At 48.1% G+C, this 19,233-nt stretch overlaps 1 protein-coding gene across 1 annotated transcript in view; it reads right to left on the bottom strand.

Moving 5' to 3' along the window:
* Window positions 1–12,937: 12,937 nt before the first annotated feature.
* The window catches only part of LOC122925093 (zinc finger protein 3-like), a 37,000-nt gene continuing 30,704 nt past the window's right edge, over window positions 12,938–19,233 (bottom strand). Inside the window, exon 4 of the mRNA XM_044276608.1 lies at window positions 12,938–15,107. Within this exon, the coding sequence (XP_044132543.1) occupies window positions 14,512–15,107 (596 nt within the window). The 3' untranslated portion in view covers window positions 12,938–14,511. The remainder of the gene's footprint in view (window positions 15,108–19,233) is intronic.

Here is a 19,233-nt window from a genome sequence, read left to right as displayed (position 1 = left end):
ATGAGATGGCGTTTAAGGAGGGTGGAGCGAGTCAAGGCGCTGGAAGTAAATTCCCCTGGTCTTAGGAAACCATAAAACCCGAGATATATTGCAGCCTTGATGACAAGGCTTGCTGGGTGCCCAAAAGGGGAACCATCTAGGGCTAGCGACAGACTTTGAAATAGCTCCCCAGAGACTGGTTGTCTCCGCGCCACTGGGCTTGGACTGTTCTTTTGTATGCCCCTGAGGGTTGCCTTCACCGCCTGGTTGGCTAGGATGGATTGGCAAGAGGGATCAGCAAGCAGTCTGTAGTGCTGGACCCCTGCTAGGTACCCCTTGATGGAGTTGTGAGTGAGGTGCAGGTGGAGATGGCAGTGGGCGATGAATGCCATGACAAAGGTCACATTGTCCTGGCCTTTCTGCGGGTGGCTGAGCCTGAAGCGCCGGAACGCCCTGAAGCCCGTGAGATAGTTCCTGGCGGTGTTTTTGGCTAATGATCCTTGGACCAACTTCTTCGCGGATGCCACCAGCTGTCCTAGTCCATGGTCAGGAGGTTGAAGGGGGGAACTGGCGGCCCACCGGATCTGCGTCTGGCATTGCCTGGAAGAAGATGGTGTAGTTAAAACGGGACAAGGCGTCCGCCGCCACATTCTCAGCCCCCGCGATGTGGGAAGGGAATATATGAAAGTTGTGCCGTAGAGACAGCCAGACCAACCTGCGGAGGAGGGACATGATCCTCGGTGACTTGGCCCTGCCTTTGGAGAGAACCTCTACCAGGATTAGGCTGTCCGTGATGAAAGCCACGGGTTTGTTGGCCCAAAGGGGGCCCCAGACCTGGGCGGCCGCCACCAGCGGGTAAAGTTCCAGGAGAGGGGAAGATTTGAGGGACTCGCCATCGAGGGAGAACTCCGCCGGCCAATTGCCAACCAGCCAGTGGGGGTGAAAAATGGCCGCGAACCCGCGAGAAGCGGCGGCGTCGGACTGGATCCTCGGGGAAAGGGCATCCAAAGAGGGCACGAAAAGGGAAATGCCATTCCAGGAAGTAAGGAAGGAGTGCCACATGAGGAGTTCCGCCACTGCCTGGTTGTCAAGGTGGACGACGGAATCCTGATCCTGTGCCGAGGGAAGAAGAGAGAGGAGCCTAGACACGAAGGATCTCCCCTGGGGCATGATCCGTGAGGCGAAATTAAGGGAACCCAGGAGAGACTGCAACTCCAGTTTAGTAAGAACCCGGGAGGAAGCCACGGTGGAGACTGCAGACCTGATCCTAGATAATTTCGCCTCCGGCAGACTTGCTTCCATGGAGACGGAATCTAACACGATGCCCAGGAAGGTGACCCTCGTGCTAGGGCCCTCGGTCTTGGATGTGGCGACTGGAACCTGGAGACTGGAAAACAGCTGGAGGAGGACGTCCAACCCGGAGGCTTCACCCCGGGGGTCTTGGACAATTAAGTAGTCGTCGAGGTAGTGAATGACCCTATCCAGACCCCCGTGGTGACCCAAGATCCAGTGCAGGGCGCCCGCGAACTGGTCGAATAACCAAGGACTGCTCTTGGAGCCAAAGGTGAGTCTATTGGCAAAGTAATACTTATGATCCCACTTGATGCCATAGAAACCCCAAAGATGAGGTGCGATGGGAAGCAGCTTAAAGGCGTCCGCTATATCTGCTTTGGCAAGTAGGGCCCCTCTTCCTAACTGCAAGATGAATTTGATGGCTTCCCCTATGGTGGAATAGGACATGGTGAACTCTTCTGACGGAATCAAGGAATTCAAGCTGGGTGTGGAGGACATGTGGGGCGCAGACAGGTCGTAAATTAACCTTTTTTTATTTGAAGATTTCTTGGAGACTAACCCGATTGGGCTAATCCTCCAGGTAGCAAAAGGGATTAAGTCGAATGGGCCCAGCAGGAACCCTTTTTGGACCTCCGTCAACAACAGACCATCGACTGCCCCCGGATCGTGCATGGCCGACTGCAGGTTTTCCCCCTCCCAGGACTCAAGAGGGAGGGCAATCAACCCAGTGTGAAAACCCCTCCTGAATCCTGAAAGGAGAAACTGGACCCAATGCTGATCGGGGTGTTCCTGCAAGAGGACAGCCAATAATTCGATGTTGATGTCGGCTAGTCATGGCTTTGAGGATTTTTTTGGGCAGGAAGAACGGGGGTGAGCTCTGAAGCACAGCGAGCAAACGTGTAGAGCTCTGCAGCTACCAAAACCGCACCCTCCTGCATTAAAATTGTTACATATTTGGCTTTGCCCAAGAAACACGATGGGCCTGCCCAACTTGTCCACGGACGGCTGGCTTCTTAGGCCAGAAGGACCCGGGAGGGCCCGGTCCAGACCTGGAGTGGCCAGCAAGGGACACCAGTCGGCCGTGTGCGAGATGGACTGGCATGTCGTGCAGGTGGGAGCTCTCAGCCCGGCGAAGTGTCGGAAAAAGAGCTCCATGTCTAATATAGCCCAGTTGGTAACAAACTGAAACTGGACTAAGGCTGCCGCGGCCTTGGCGGAAAATGAACGATGATAATCGTAAAAGTTGGAGCCGCCATATTTGTATCCCAGGTCCGTCAGCCGGTACAGATAAGTGTCCAGTTCCTCCCGCCTGAGCGGGTGGGCTGAGCAGACCACATCGCGGTAAAGGCTAAATGCCAGCACAAACTCCGGAATAGAAAGCTTTCTATTCAGGCGGGCATCCTTGGCCCTGAGTAGTACTGCAACCTCCCCGCAATTGATGACTCTATTTTCAGCCACATCTTGGGAAGCTATCAGGATGGACGCCAAGTTGACGTCCTTCCCAGCTAAAATGTCCTTCTTGATAGCTTCGGGAACAAAGTGGGCTGGGGCCACAACAGGACCAGCACTGAGCGTACCCAATACTGGCTCCTGGGAGGACGAGGGCACAATCGCCGTGATTGCGGCCGGGGGATCCTCTGGACCGCGTGATTTCAGCTCTGTGACTCTGGATTGGACGTCCGCCAAAGAACCGACGAGGCCGCTTATGGTGGCTTGCAGCTGATTCAGCGATAGTTGGATAGATGAGAGGGAGGACTGCGAACTGCCGCTCCCTTGCTCTGTCCTCAGAAGGCGATAGAGCTCCGCCTTCCGGGCCGAAGCTGGATGGGGAATACCTCTCTTATTCAACTCGGCGATGAGTTTAGGGACAGTCCAACGCCTGAGAGATGGGCTACCAGCGTGCCCTGAAACTGATGAGCCGGGGCCCGAGAGGGAGTCCTCAATATCAGATGGTTGGGACATCTTGCACCTATTAAAGAAAAAGTCAAAACAACAGATGGGGAGAGAGAAAAAAATAAATAAAATAATAATAATAATTTTTTAAATACAACCAAGGACTGGCATGAAACGAGGAGAGAGGCGTGAAGGAAACGTAATCCTACCCGAATTGCGCAGAGCTGGACCTTGCTACAGGAGGGTACTGGAGAGAGTACGGGGAAAAATAATTACCTGCGGACATAAGCAAGATAGGCACGAATAAACACCGCTCTTGGGAGAGCCGACGAGAAAAGGAAGACCCAGGGGTGCCGAGGGCGGGGTGGGTGAACAGGCGAGAAGAGGAACTGAACGCCTCTGGTGCCTGCTTGAAGGGCCTGGATGAGTCGGGTGAAAATTCTAGGATGGGAGCGTGCCGTGACCGAAGGGGGACCCACGTGACGCAGGAAAAGGAAGGCGAGGAAAAGGACCTGGCGGACCGGGTGGCGGCAGACTGGAACGGATGCCTGGGCAAAGCAGGAAGGAAAATGACCCTGGCAGCAGGGGTCGACTGAAGAGGCATCACTGGGTGGACCTGGCGTGCTCAGGAGTGCCTATAAAGAATGTGAATGGGTGGATCAAGATGACAGGGACAGAGCGAGCCTGGGCGATCCAGGACGACAGGGACAGAGCGGGCCTGGGCGATCCAGGACGACAGGGACAGAGCGGACCTGGGCGATCCAGGATGACAGGGACAGAGCGGACCTGGGCGATCCAGGATGACAGGGACAGAGCGGACCTGGGCGATCCAGGATGACAGGGACAGAGCGGACCTGGGCGATCCAGGACAACAGGGACAGAGCAGACCTGGGCGATTCAGGACAACAGAGACAGAGCTGGCCTGGGCGATCCAGGACAACAGAGACAGAGCGGGCCTGGGCGATCCAGGATGACAGGGACAGAGCGGGCCTGGGCGATCCAGGACAACAGAGACAGAGCGGACCTGGGCGATCCAGGACGACAGAGACAGAGCGGACCTGGGCGATCCAGGACGACAGAGACAGAGCGGACCTGGGCGATCCAGGACGACAGAGACAGAGCGGACCTGGGCGATCCAGGACGACAGAGACAGAGCGGACCTGGGCGATCCAGGACGACAGAGACAGAGCGGGCCTGGGCGATCCAGGACGATAGAGACAGAGCAGGCCTGGGCGATCCAGGACAACAGAGACAGAGCGGGCCTGGGCGAACCAGGACGATAGAGACAGAGCGGGCCTGGGCGATCCAGGATGACAGCGAGAAGACGAGCCAGAGCGAACCAGGAAGACTGTAATGACACTAGCCTGTGTGATCCAGGAGGAAGGAGACAAGCGAGCCTGGGCGGTCCAGGTAGACTACCTATGGCGTGTGGGATAAAAATGATACTGTAGAAATAGGAAAACAACATGTATAAGATACCTGAGGAACCCAGGAACTTGATGAGCAGCTACCCGGCTGAACGGGAAGTCTGGACAAGCTTAAACCGCGATCCTGCTCCTATTGGGGAAAAACGTATCAAAAACCTGAGCCTGACATGGCAAATGACACCGGAAGCAGCATTTCGACCAAGAAGGGAAGGCCCGTCCAAGTGATCTGCCGCCCTCCTCCACACACGCGCCGGGCCGGAAAGCCGGCAGAGCCACATGCCTGTGCCCGAAGGGGCGGCGCGGCCGTTATGCCAGGGACCCGAGCACGGAGGGCAGCCCACGCCACCAAGCCATGAAAAGCGCCCAGAAGGGAGGCGGCAAGTGGAGCCAACCAGGCGTACGCGGGAGGCGACACCACACCACCGCGCCACAAACGAGGGCACAGGAGGGTAGCATGCGATGCGGAGGTGCCAATGCGCACAGGAGGGCGGCACCACAGGAGTTGTGGACATGGCAGTTGGAGCATCGCCTGGGGATGGCGTTGGGGACATGTCTGCATGTAATAAGGAACCATATTAACTCGGTGGAACTGCTGGAGAATACACATTGACAAAATAAACAGAGAGCAGGGATTATTATTATTTTTTTTTTTTACCATCCCAAGCTCTGCGTCCACTGATGAGAGTTCCAACCCCAGTTAGGCTAGTTAGAGTTTTCGCCATTTATATCACTGAAGCGTAATGAAAGTTAATTTCAACTAAAAGAAATTCACAAAATAATGAAGCGCACGGCTGGGTGAACATCAGTATAACATGGACCGTGGAACGGACCGCCCCCACCTGGAGTGCCGCCGACGCCGGTATCGCCGAACCCTGCTGAGGAGAAACAGACCTGTGGAGAAGAGGTTCCCCTGGCGCTGGAGGGAAGAAGGAGACCGGCCGGGCCTGACCGGGCGATGGACGGATGCTGCCGCACGCTCGAGGCAGCCTAGCGAGCCGCGACTTACCCGGAAGTGACGAAGCCGCAAACCGGAAGTGACGAAACGTAACGAAGAAGCCAGCCTGAAGCGACCGTCCCGGAGGTAAGGTCGCGTGAGAATATAATGCCGGCAGCCCCGCCCACAAATGCAGGCTGTGACCAGCCTTAATACATGTCAGATAAACAGTCCTATAACATTCAGAGGCAACAAAAAGATGGAGAATTGACAAAAACTTATTTATCCAGTTCTGCAGCCCAAATAAAGAAAGGCGGCAAAAAGCTCCATTTGTGCGCAAGGTTCTCTGTGCTGTAGCCTCTCCCTATTTTTTGTTCTCTGTTAATTCTCAGGTTGTGCTGTCATGGAGACGACTAGGGAAATGAGTATTACACTCACCGGTAATCCGGTTCCCTGGAAGTCTCCATGATAGCACATATTTCCCACCTCATTTTTGTATGTTTCTCATTTAGTATCCCTTTATCCTTGTTTCGGTTGAAAATACACTGGTGATGGAGGGAATTTAAACCTCTATGTGTTTTTTTATGTCCTATCAAAGGAAGTCAGTCTCCGGATGTGCTGTCATGGAGACTTCCAGGAAACCGGATTACCGGTGAGTGTAATACTCATGTCCCATCCTTCTCCATACCCCCAATTCAGAGAAATAATGCTTTCCATTGTATGCATATTAGCCCCTGGGTGCAACACTCACTTGCCTTGATGTCCTGACAGGACCAGGCAGTGTAGACCTACTCATACCTGGCCCTGAAGTCTTGCAGTGCATTCAGCACATGCGCTGTATATGGCTGGTGCACATGGAAACATGCAGCTGGTTTTAGTTACAGGTACCTAAGGACAGATTCCCTTTAATTAATATAGGTCCTTTTTTTTTTTTTTTTATATATAAAGGGGAAGTTGTAAGAGTAATCTGAATGAGTGTTTATTTTATACTTTTTTTTCATTTATTTTATTTTATTTTTCATTTGATAATTCTTTCACTTTTTTCACCGTTTTCACATTTTCCACTTTTTCTGACTTCTTATTATTTCATCCTCTCCACCTTTGTCTAATCTCTCACACACACATTTTCCTACACATTACGCAATTTATCCCTAACATCACACACTTCTTTCCTTCTTTTATGCTTTCTTCACTTTCCCCTGTCCTCCTCTCCCCTCCTCACCACTTTCTCTTCTTACACCTCACAATCCCCACTTCCACATACATCATCCCTCTCTCTCTCTCTCTCTCTCTCTCTCTCTCTCTCCTTTTCTAGTCATATTCTTCTTCACACAAATTCTCCGTCTGCCCTTGAATCCTCTATTGCTCATTCTCTCTCTGGCACATCCATCCTATTCTTCCTCTACTAACATTTCCATTCTTCATTTGCTTATTCACCTCTCTCCTGCGCTTCTACTATTTGTATTCTATGCTCTGCCCCCTCCACAGGGGAAGGGGAAGCGCCTGCTTTGGGGCCCTGACCCAGAAGGGGCCCATCCAGGAGGAGAATGATTAAAGGATTTGGTCAGGGCCCCCTCAACAGTATTACACAGTGAAATGACATACAGTGGCAGTATAGACAGTGTAGGAAAACGGATGGAACAGCTGCTGGGCCTGGTCCGAGAGAGCGATCTTTACTAGCCACAGGAATGGGGGCAGCATGAAAGGAAGGGGTTGCGAAAAAAATTACTGGGGGAGGGGGGCCCCATTAAAAAATTTGCTGTGGGGCCCAGTCATTTCTAGCTACACCACTGGGTACTGCACATGGCGTTTCTTCTACACACGGGCGAAACTCCACCCATTCCCGCATCACCACAGTTTGCCTGCCTCTATCAGCATAGTCTCGCGGGATCTCGCCACCAGCACAACCGCACTGCGCCTAGAAAGACGCCACACCTGGCATCCCTACACATAGCGTGCATGACACACAGTCTCCCCGCAGCACGGGGGATCCTCCATGACTTCTGCCTCCTCTCTTTGGTAAGTTCTTATGCCGGCCCTGGGGCTGCTCCTCTCCCTAGACCACTATGTTACCACCACTATCCCTCCAGACACCATGCTCTCCTTCTTCACCATTACCATGTCTATGTTTAGATCATTTCCCCAGATGGATAATGCCTATATCTTCTCTGATGCTATATCCAGCTCCTCTGCTGTTTTCAGCTATTGTTGTACTACTTAGCTTTGTAAGTGCATGTTCTAGCATTGTGTCACCCACCTAGGCCTCATTTATGTCGCCTATATGCCCTCCTGACATTGATTATGTCTCTACCTACATTGCCCCCTTTCCCTATCACCCATTGTCTTTATTTACTTATCAACTTGCATATCATATTGTGTATTTTGTTGACCGAAACATCAGAAAAAATAGTCACTTATGCTAAAAAGATATTACACTGCCCCTATATAATGTAAAGCTCCTGTCATCTAACCCCCTGGTGCGCTCACTAACCAACCAGCCAGCGGGCACACAGAGGAGAGAAGTGCTGTCAGCGCTCACTGCCGTCAGTGTAAATATAGTCAGGGAGGTGCAGTTCTCCAGCACACAAGGTCAGCTAGTATATAACAGTCCATATGTCGCTGACCACCTTGCCCTGAAGAAGCCAATATCATTTGCTGAATAGGATGAAACAGTTTTTTCAACTGCTGCACCAACCTAGCACCCATCAGCAAACTGATTGGTATCACCTAAACCAGTGTTTCCCAACCAGTGTGCCTCCAGCTGTTGCAAAACTACAACTCCCAGCAAGCCCGCACAACCAAAGGCTGTCCTTTGGAGGCACACTGGTTGGGAAACACTGACCTAAACAACCAGGGTCCATTGTTCCTGGGCTGTGCTACCCTGGCTCCATGGACTTCTGGGTGGCAGGAATGGACCCAGTTTGTTATTGGTGCACTGTCTTGTCCAGCGTCCAGTGTGCTGTCATAGAGGGTATTCAGCTCCCCAGATGGCAGTATCACACCAAAGCTGACAAATTATCCCCCAAAAGTGTGGAAAACATTACATTTGTGAAAATCCGTGAGGATTATCACACACCTTTGGCTGGTGCTACTGCCTACATCTGCCATTGCTGTTAGTGGCTATTTATCACTGCCACCGCTGCCACTGTCTGCCTGTCCATTTTCCATACAGTGCTGCTGCCACAGCTAGTACTGCCCCTGCCACTACTACTACCCCTACATAGGTGCATATTTCCTGCGTTGTTTGTCATGTTTCATACTGTGTTGCTGCCGCTACTACTGCCCCTGCTGGCTTTATTACTACCCCTATATATCCACACATGTCCTGCCTTGTTCATCAGGTTCCATACTGTACTGCTGCCTTTAGTACTACCCCTACACGCACATCTCCTACCTTGTCTATCAGGGTCAATAGTATACTCTTTTTGCTCCCCCCCAAAAAAGGGAGAATTTTTGGAATGTTTGTTCAAAACAAGCCATTGCCTCTTCTGACACCACCATGTGTGTATAAACACAACCAAACACTTTCCCCCCCAAAAAGGGATTATCTTTGAACCATTTTTATTTTAAAAAGTACAGGGTGAGGCAAAAGTCTGGACACAAAGTTTTCACTGATGCAATTTATAGAAAATGGACTAATCTATGAAAGTATTAATTGGTAGAGGCTACGTTATTTGGTGTTCGACCACCATTTAGAAATTTATCATATTGAATTCAGCTCAGGCTTTTCCAGTGGGAAGGAGGTGATGTGCTATGTCAACCATGGCTAGATTTACCAAAACTCACTGGAATTTTCAGTTTGTGATATATATCTATATATAAGAGAGTTCAAGGTTTCCTAAAAAGTCTTTACATGACGTGTGCGATGTGTCCACCATTCTGGCTGATGCGTATGGTCAAACGTTTAATCAGGTCTTTGTGAATACGCAATCTTAGCACTTTCAATTTGGGTTGAATTTATTTTTACCCTAATTAAAACATATTTCAAGTAATTTGCTCTTCTCTACTTCTCTCGTGTGTGACTTCTCTGATGTGCAACAAGACTTGGATTTTGTGTAAAACGTTTCCCACATTCTGAACATAAAAACGGCTTCTCTCCTCTCTGTATTCTTTCATGTCTAACAAGACTGGATTACTCTGTAAAAAATTCCCCACCTTCTGAACATGAAAATGGCTTCACTCCTGTGTGAAGTCTCTCATGTTAAACAAAACTTGATATATCTGTAAAACTTTTCCCAAATTCTGAATATGACTGTCACAAATAGGTAGGGATAAATGCAGCCCTAACTCCACCCACACTCCTATCCCACCTACACAGAATAGCAATAGAAGCAATGGGGCCCAAGGTCAAGCTCAGGAGGTAACAGAAGCACACAGGATACAATAATATCAAGTAAGTACAAGCCGAGGTCAGGAGCCAAGAGATCGCGTCAATACAAGGGGTAACACCAGGTCAGAGTCAAATACAAGCAGAGGTCAATGGATAGAAGTCGCACATACAGGATATGCTAGTGAGGAAGAAAGACCAATCACAGGCAATTTGTGGCCAGCAGGTTACCTGTTTAAATAGGCCTTTTTGATGGGTCATGTGACGTGGCTAGCGTCACATGACCCATGTCCAGCATCTCAGTACACCTGAGCGCTGACTCAATAACATCAGCGCTCAGTTCCCCACCTGCTCATTGTCTAGGAGATGAAGGATGCCGGCCACACTGAGGAGACATGCGTGCCCGGGTCCTCCCCGCCCTCTTGTCACCATGGAGCCGCTGGCCGCGTCGCCGGCTCCCCGTTACAGTACCCCCCCTTCCACGAGGGGCCACTGGACCCAATATCACTCGAGTTGTTTTTTTTTGGGTGAGCTAAATGGAATTTCTTCACCAACCTTTTAGCATGCATTTTATTCTTTGGCACCCAAGACCTCTCCTCTGGACCAAAGCCCTTCCAGTGAACTAAATATTGCAAAGAATTACAAACTTTCCTCACATCAAGGATTCTAGAGACTTCATATTCTAGTTGACCGGCAACTTCTACTGGCAGAGGAGATTACTGTGTCGGAGATACAGGCGACACATACTTTTTGAGTAAAGCTTTACGAAAAACACTATGAATGCGAAAAGAGTCAGGAAACCGTAACCTAAAAGACACAGGATTAATGATGTCAATAATCTCATAAGGGCCAATAAATCGAGGTGCCAATTTACCCAAAAGTACCTTCAGACACAAATTTTGGGTGGATAACCACATCTTGTCTCCCAACTCAAAATCTACCCCTCGAGAGCGCCTTTTGTCAGCATTAACCTTTTGAACCTCCTGGGCCCAGTTCTTTAACTCCTAAATCAGCTTCAGGCACCTGAGAGGAAGACAGCGAGAATGAACTCAGATGAAATCCAAGATTACAAAAGAAGGGAGACATACCAGTAGACGAGTTCACCTGATTATTAATGTCGAATTCCGCCAAGAACAAATGCTTCACCCAAAGCTGTTGGTTGTCAGAGACGTAACACCTCAAATACTGTTCCAGAGACTGGTTTAAACGTTCAGTTTAAACCGTTGGTTTCCAGATGAAAGACCAAAGAAGAAGACAGAGAGATATTACATTTATGACAAAAAGCCCTCCAAAATTTTTAGACGAATTGAACGCCTCTATCCGAAACCATATTCTCTGGAATTCTGTGTAGGCGAATTACATGATCCACGAAAATGGAAGCTTTAGTCTTAGCATTGGGCAATTTTTACAGAGGGATGAAATGAGCCATTTTGCTAAACCTGTCAATGACTACCCATACAACCGACTTACCCTCCGAAACCGGCAAGTCGGTAATAAAGTCCATAGAAATTTGGGAGGGACCATAGTCTACTAGGGGTGGGCTGTGGTCACAACTCACCCGCCGGACGGGACCTAGGAGTCTTGGACCAGGCACAAACCTCACAAGAGGATACATATCACTGGACATCTCTAGACAAGGTGGGCCACCAATAAAACCTAGAAACTAGTTCCTTGGTGGCAATAATGCCCGGATGTCCACTAAAAACAGAATTGTGGCACTCATCTAACAGTCGGAGACGCAAATGACCAGGGACAAACAACTTATATTTAGGGGATTATACTGGAGCCAAGTGTTGTTACGCAGTAATTTCGGTCGTCAGACCGGAGGAGACCAAAGCCACAATGATACCTGCCGGCAAAATAGTTTCTGGAGGCGTGTCAGGAGACTAAAAAAGCACAAAAACTCTGGGATAAGGCATCCGCTTTGACATTTTTATTTCCTGGCCTGTAAGTAATGCAAAAGTTAAAGCGTGTAAAGAATAATGCCCACCTAGCCGGTCTGGGATTCATACGTTTAGCAGATTCCAAAAACATTAAATTCTTATGATCAGTAAGTACCATAACACAATGTTGAGTCCCCTCCCAAAAATGACACCATTCTTCAAAAGCCCATTTAATAGAAAGTAACTATCGATTACTAATGTCATAATTTCTCTCAATAGAAGAGAACTTCCAAGAAAAAAAACACGCAAGGTCTCAGGTTAGTGAGAGTGGATGACCCCCGAGACTGCCCCTACCCCATCCTCAGATGCATCGACTTCAACCACAAAAGGTCTCGCTTGGTCTCGCTTGGTCTGGTTGGACTAATACTGGGGCATTAACAAAACACCTCGAGTGTTTCAAAAGCCTCTATGGCCTCTGGCGACCAATTCACTAGATCCGCCCCCTTCTTGGTTAGGTCAGTGAGAGGCTTAGCAATAATATAATTTTTTAAAATAAATTTCCAATAATAATTTGAAAACCCCAAAAAGCGCACACATTAAGAGAGGAGGGTCTTACCCATTCCAAAATAGACTGCACCTTCCCCAGATCCATCTTAAAGGATTGGGGTGTGAGGATATATCCCAAAAATGAAATTTCCTGCACTCCGAATATACACTTCAAATTTTTTGCGATTAGTCCGTTCTCCCGAAGAACCTGCAGTACTTGTCTAGTGTGAATAACGTGAGAATCCCAGTCATGTGAATAAATCAAAATATCATCTATGTAAACAATCACAAATTTTCCAATAAATTGTCTAAAAATGTAATTGACTAAATTTTGGAAAACTGCCGGAGCGTTACTTACACCAAACGGCATAACCAAATATTCATAATGACCCTCAGGAGCATTAAAGGCAATGTTCCACTCATCCCCCTCCTTAATTCGAATAAGATTATAGGCCCCCTTTAGTGAACCATTGAGATCCAAGAACTTGATTAAACAGGTTTGGAATCAAAGGCAAAGAGTACTGGTTTTTAACTGTAATATTATTTAACTCTCTATAATTGATACAAGGTCTCAGTCCACCGTCTGTTTTCCCAACAAAGAAAAATCCCGCCCCCATAGTAGACACCTAGGGTCTAATATGTCCTTTTTGTAAACTCTCCTTCAAATAGTCCCTCAGACTCCCATTCCGGACCAGACAAATTATAAATACGACCCCTAGGGTACTTAGATCCCGGAATAAGTTATGAACCTGGAGCCAAGGCATGCCAAGAACTATCTCCACGGGTAAATTCTTTAATACCAAAAAAGAACCATACTCCACATGGAGGGCCCCCACAGTCAAGGTCTCCTCAGGGGTACAATATTCTACTGTTCCACCCACCAAAGGGGTGGAGTCAATAGCAATAAGATGAATGGGGTTAACAAGAGGCACAGTGGGCACCCCAAGGGAAAGCACATAATTGTGGTCAATAAAATTAGAGGCAGACCCTGAATCAATAAATGCCTTCCCAGACCCATTACAAGAACCAAAAGAAATAGTCACAGGTAACAATATCTTCTCTTTAACCACCTTAGGGGGTACCTTATCCTTCTGGTGATCAGGACACAAAGATCTCCTGGAGGGAGGAATTTTAGGACGTTGTTGTAACCAGTGATCTGATTCTCCGCAATAAAAGCAGGCACCCCTCTGACATCTTTGATCCCTCATGGTCATTCCGAGTTGCATGGGCTCTTCTGGATGATTCATCTATTTGACTCTCAAGGGTGAAGTCAGGTTTAACCACCAGCTGTGAAAATATCAGCTGCTCTCTTTGTCTTTCCCTTATACGTCGGTCCAGTCTGACAGCTAAAGTCATCGTCTACTATAAAGTGTCAGGGAGGGTATAACTGACCAACATATCCTTCAAATCTTCAGAGAGCCCTAACCTGAACGGACACTTAAGTGCTGGATAGTTCCAGCCAGAGGAAACACACAATTTCCAAAATCTGGTGAAATATTCCTCCACAGGTCTGTCTCCTTGGCTAACAGACTTTAATTGAGACTCTGCCACAGCCGACCTATCGGGTTCATCATAGAGCTTAAAGCCTGAAAAAAACAGTAGCTAAGAAAGGGGAGTCCGTGGGAAGAGAGTAAGCCCATTCTTGTGGGTCTCCCTTCAACAAGGAGATAATAATGCCCACTCTTTGCTGTTCGGAACCCGAAGAGTGTGGGAGTAGACAAAAATAAAGCTTACAACTCTCCTTAAATGTAAAAAAATGCTTACAGTCCCCTGAAAAACGGTCAGGTAATTTAACACGAGGCTCAAGATTCTGAAAAGAGGAGGCCGCTATTGATGGGGTCTGAAAAAACTCTCAGTACACCTGAGCGCAGACTCATTAACATTAGTGCTCAGTTCCCCACCTGCTCGTTGTCTAGGAGATGGAGGACGCCGGCCACACTGAGGAGACGTGCGCACGCGGGTCCTCCTCGCCCTTATGTCACCATGGAGACGCGGACACCGGCGGCACTGCAGAGGGAGAACGTGTCGCCAGCTCCCTGTTACAATGAATAAGACTTCTCATCAGTGTGAATTCTCTCATGTTTAATGAGATTTAATTCACTTAAAAAACATTTCCCACATTCTGAACATGACTGTAGTTTCTCTCCTGTGTGAAGTTTCTCATGTTTAACAAGATTTGATTTTTAAAAATAAAACATTTCCCACATTCTGAACATGAATACGGCCTCTCTATCCTTTGTGAATTCTCAGATGTATAACGAGTTGTCCTCTTCTTTTAAAACATTTTCCACATTCTGAACATGAATATGGTTTCTCTCCGGTGTGACTTCTCTCATGGCAAACAAGACTTGATTTCTCTGTAAAACATTTCCCACATTTTGCACACGAATATGGCTTCTGTCCTGTGTGAATTCTCTCATGTCTAACAAGGTGTGATTTTCGTGCAAAACATTTCCCACATTCTGAACATGAATATGGCTTCAATCCTGTGTGAACTCTCTCATGTAACACAAGATTAGATTTTTTTGTAAAACATTTCCCACATTCTGAACACGTATGAGGTTTGTCTCCTGTGTAAAGTCTTGAACTCTTTGTGAACGCTTCATCACAGCGAAACCTTTTACCCCCTTTCTGAGCTGTACTTGTAGCAGTCCTTGATTGGTCAGAAGAAGGTCCCTGATGATTAGGGAGATTACTTGATAGATCTGTACTGTGAAGTCCTGGATGTACATTTTCTCCTGAAGAGCTCTGCATAATATCTTCATCTTCTGCTTTAAAATTTAGTGATAACATGATGTTTCCCTCAGAATTCTTACTGGGATTTTCTGTTAAGACAGAAATATAAATTTTTATTTTTTTATTTATTTACAGAGTAGACAAACTTCTAACATTCCAATTAGGCCTCATGCACACAACCATGGTTTGGGTCCGCATCTGAGCAGCAATTTTTGTGGGTCGGATGCGGACCCATTCACTTCAATGGGGCCACACAAGATGCGGTCAGTACTCTGTAACATCCACTCCGCAGCCCCACAAAAAACAAAATAGAACATGGCCTATTCTTGTCCGTATCACGGATAAGGATAGGACTTCTCTATTCAGGGCAGAACATTCGCACACGAATGGCAACAGTGTTTTGCGGATCCAAAAATTGTAGGCCGCAAAAAATGGACACAGTTGTGTGCATAAGGCCTTAGGCTTGAAGTGGATCCAGCTGGAATGGGAAGAAAAAACCATTCACATTGAATTCACTACTGGGCTTTGTTCAATAAACTGCACCAAAAACCGAACGTGTGATTCCGGCCTTAGGCCTCATGCACACGACCGTTGTGTGCATCCGTGGCCGTTGTGCCGTTTTCCGTTTTTTTTTCGCGGACCCATTGACTTTCAATGGGTCCGTGGAAAAATCGGAAAATGCACCGTTTTGCAGCCGAGGCCGTGATCCGTGTATCCTGTCCGTCAAAAAAATATGACCTGTCCTATTTTTTTGACGGACAACGGTTCACGGACCCATTCAAGTCAATGGGTCCGTGAAAGAACACGGATGCACACAAGATTGGCCGTAGGTTGCTTTCATACAGACGGATCCGAAGATCCGTCTGCATAAAAGCTTTTTCTGATCTAAGTTTTCACTTCGTGAAAACTCATTTCCGACAGTATATTCTAACACAGAAGCGTTCCCATGGTGATGGGGACGCTTCTAGTTAGAATACACTGCAAACTTTGTACAAGACTGCCCCCTGCTGCCTGGCAGCACCCGATCTCTTACAGGGGGATATGATAGCACAATTAACCCCTTCAGGTGCGGCACCTGAGGAGTTAATTGTACTATCATATCCCCCTGTAAGAGATCAGGGCTGCCAGGCAGCAGGGGGCAGACCCCCCCCCCCCTCCCCAGTTTGAATATCGTTGGTGGCACAGTGTGCGCCCACCATCGCCCCCCCTCCCTCCCTCTATTGTAATAAATCGTTGGTGGCACAGTGTGCCCCCACCATCGCCCCCCCCCCTCCCTCTCTCTATTGTATTAAATCGTTGGTGGCACAGTGTGCCCCCACCATCGCCCCCCCCCCTCCCTCCCTCTATTGTATTAAATCGTTGGTGGCACAGTGTGCCAACCACCATCGGCCCCCCCTCCCTCTATAGCAGTAACATTGGTGGCAGTGTGCGGTCTCCCATTCCCCCCCCCCCCCCCATCATTGGTGGGAGCGGAGTTCCGATCGGAGTCCCAGTTTAATCACTGGGGCTCCGATCCGTAACCATGGCAACCAGGAAGCTACTGCAGCCCTGGTTGCCATGGTTACTTAGCAATAGTACAACAGTAGAAGATTCATACTTACCTGCTTGCTGCTGCGATGTCTGTGAACGGCCGGGAGCATCTCCTACTGGTAAGTGACAGTTCTTTAGCAATGCGCCGCACAGACCTTTCACTTACCAGTAGGAGGAGCTCCCGGCCGGACACAGACATCGCAGCAGCAAGCAGGTAAGTATGAATCTTCTACAATTGTACTATTGCTAAGTAACCATGGCAACCAGGGCTGCAGTAGCGTCCTGGTTGCCATGGTTACCGATCGGAGCCCCAGCGATTAAACTGGGACTCCGATCGGAACTCCGCTGCCACCAATGATGGGGGGGGGGGAATGGGAGACCGCACACTGCCACCAATGTTACTGCTATAGAGGGAGGGGGGGGGCGATGGTGGTTGGCACACTGTGCCACCAACGATTTAATACAATAGAGGGAGGAAGGGGGGGCGATGGTGGGCGCACACTGTGCCACCAACGATTTATTACAATAGAGGGAGGGAGGGGGGGCGATGGTGGGCGCACACTGTGCCACCAACGATATTTAAACTGGGGAGGGGGGGGGCTGCCCCCTGCTGCCTGGCAGCCCTGATCTCTTACAGGGGAATATGATAGTACAATTAACCCCTTTAGGTGCCGCACCTGAAGGGGTTAATTGTGCTATCATATCCCCCTGTAAGAGATTGGGTGCTGCCAGGCAGCAGGGGGCAGTCTTGTACAAAGTTTGTAGTGTATTCTAACCTGAAGCGTCCCCATCACCATGGGAACGCCTCTGTGTTAGAATATACTGTCGGATCTGAGGTTCACGAAGTATCTCATATCCGACAGTATATTCTAACATAGAGGCGTTCCCATGGTGATGGGGACGCTTCAAGTTAAAATATACCATCGGATTGGAGAAAACTCCAATCCGATGGTATAAAAGAACTCCAGACTTTACATTGAAAGTCAATGGGGACGGATGCGTTTGAAATGGCACCATATTGTGTCAACATCAAACGGATCCGTCCCCATTGACTTGCATTGTAATTCAGGACGGATCCGTTTGGCTCCGCACGGCCAGGCGGACACCAAAACGACTTTTTTTTCATGTCCGTGGATCCTCCAAAAATCAAGGAAGACCCACGGACGAAAAAACGGTCACGGATCACGGACCCACGGACCCCGTTTTTGCGGACCGTGAAAAAAAACTGTCGTGTGCATGAGGCCTTAGAAGGTTTTGTATAATTCTCTGATAAAGTTCAGAATTCTGCTGTACACCCGGTCACCACTTTAATACGTATTTAATACACAAGCAGAACATTTTGAAAAACCACTGCCAAACAAGACTGCCTTCTACCAATACATTTGGCCCTTTAATGCTAAGTGGGCTTCACAGTTTTCACATAGGGACATATCAAAAGCGTTGATCGGCGGGGGTCCCAACTTTGAGACCAGGAACAGATTGCCAGAATAAGGGGTCAGAAACACTTAGCCGAGCTCTGCCTTCCCCCTTTGCTGCAGAGCGCAAGACTGTAGACGGTATCAATAGAAAAGCTGAGATCGTCTACAGTTTTCTGTGAAGCAGTGCTCGGCTGAGCACTTCTGACCACACAGCTAGCAATCAGTGCGGGTCTCAGAGCTGGAACCTCCACCAAATCAAGGGAATGTGTCATCAGAAAATTAACTATTGCTTAAATCATGTCTTTATGTTGAATGTATTTTTTAAGAATTTTTGGTGCTATTTTTAAATTTTCCAGGTCAATATCTATATTTTTTTTTAAATGCAAAAATCCTGCGGTATTCACAATGGCGACTAAGCCTAGTAATAGGCGCCTCTTTTTTCTCTGTACAGATCACTTTACTGCAGTTATCTACTGACGTTTACAGTCAGGATTAGAATGACATTCATCACTAGAGATGAGCGAATTTCATATTTTGAAATTCGTTCACGCTTCGTTTCCTGGTAAAAGGTTGAATTGCGTTATAAATTCCATTACCACGGACCAAAACGCAATTCTATGACGGAACGCATAATGGAATGCCTCTCCTGAATAACGAAAACGGGACGGATCCGTTTTGCAACCCATAGACTTCTATTTTGACGGAATGAATATTGGAATGCCTCTAAAAGGCATTCCATTATAGAATAGCGTTATGGTCCGTGGTAACGAAATCCATAACACAATTCACCTTTTACCAGTAAACGAAGCGTGAACGAATTTCATAACCTGAAATTCCCTTATCTCTATTTATCACCTATAGACATCCCTCAAGATAGAATTGCAGTACCCCAAAATAGCGTACTTGTTAAATTGTTTCTTGATATCTTCTACTGTTCCTCCATAGTTTTATATGGATAATTCAGGGTTAACAATCCTGACTCTGCGCTTGTAGGATGCTGGGAGATGGACTTAGGCCCGCATCTAGTTTATGTTAGTATTGGCTGAGGAAGAGAGGGGAGCTACCTGTGCTCACTGCTTGCAGAAATTAGGCCCGAGTCCCAGAGAATCACCATCTCTGAGATATTTGCATCAAGAAAGCCAACTCTACTTTACAGTGCACCAGAGAGAGAAAAGGCTGAAAAAAAGGCTCCAAAATCAGGATGGTCAAGCATTGGAATTAGTCTGTAAAGTATTCACTGTTTATAGATTGTTGTGATGTGTACGGT

This window comes from Bufo gargarizans, chromosome 1 (assembly GCF_014858855.1).
Source record: "Bufo gargarizans isolate SCDJY-AF-19 chromosome 1, ASM1485885v1, whole genome shotgun sequence".
Classification (NCBI taxonomy): domain Eukaryota; kingdom Metazoa; phylum Chordata; class Amphibia; order Anura; family Bufonidae; genus Bufo; species Bufo gargarizans.
This window is presented reverse-complemented; position numbering and strand designations above follow the sequence as displayed.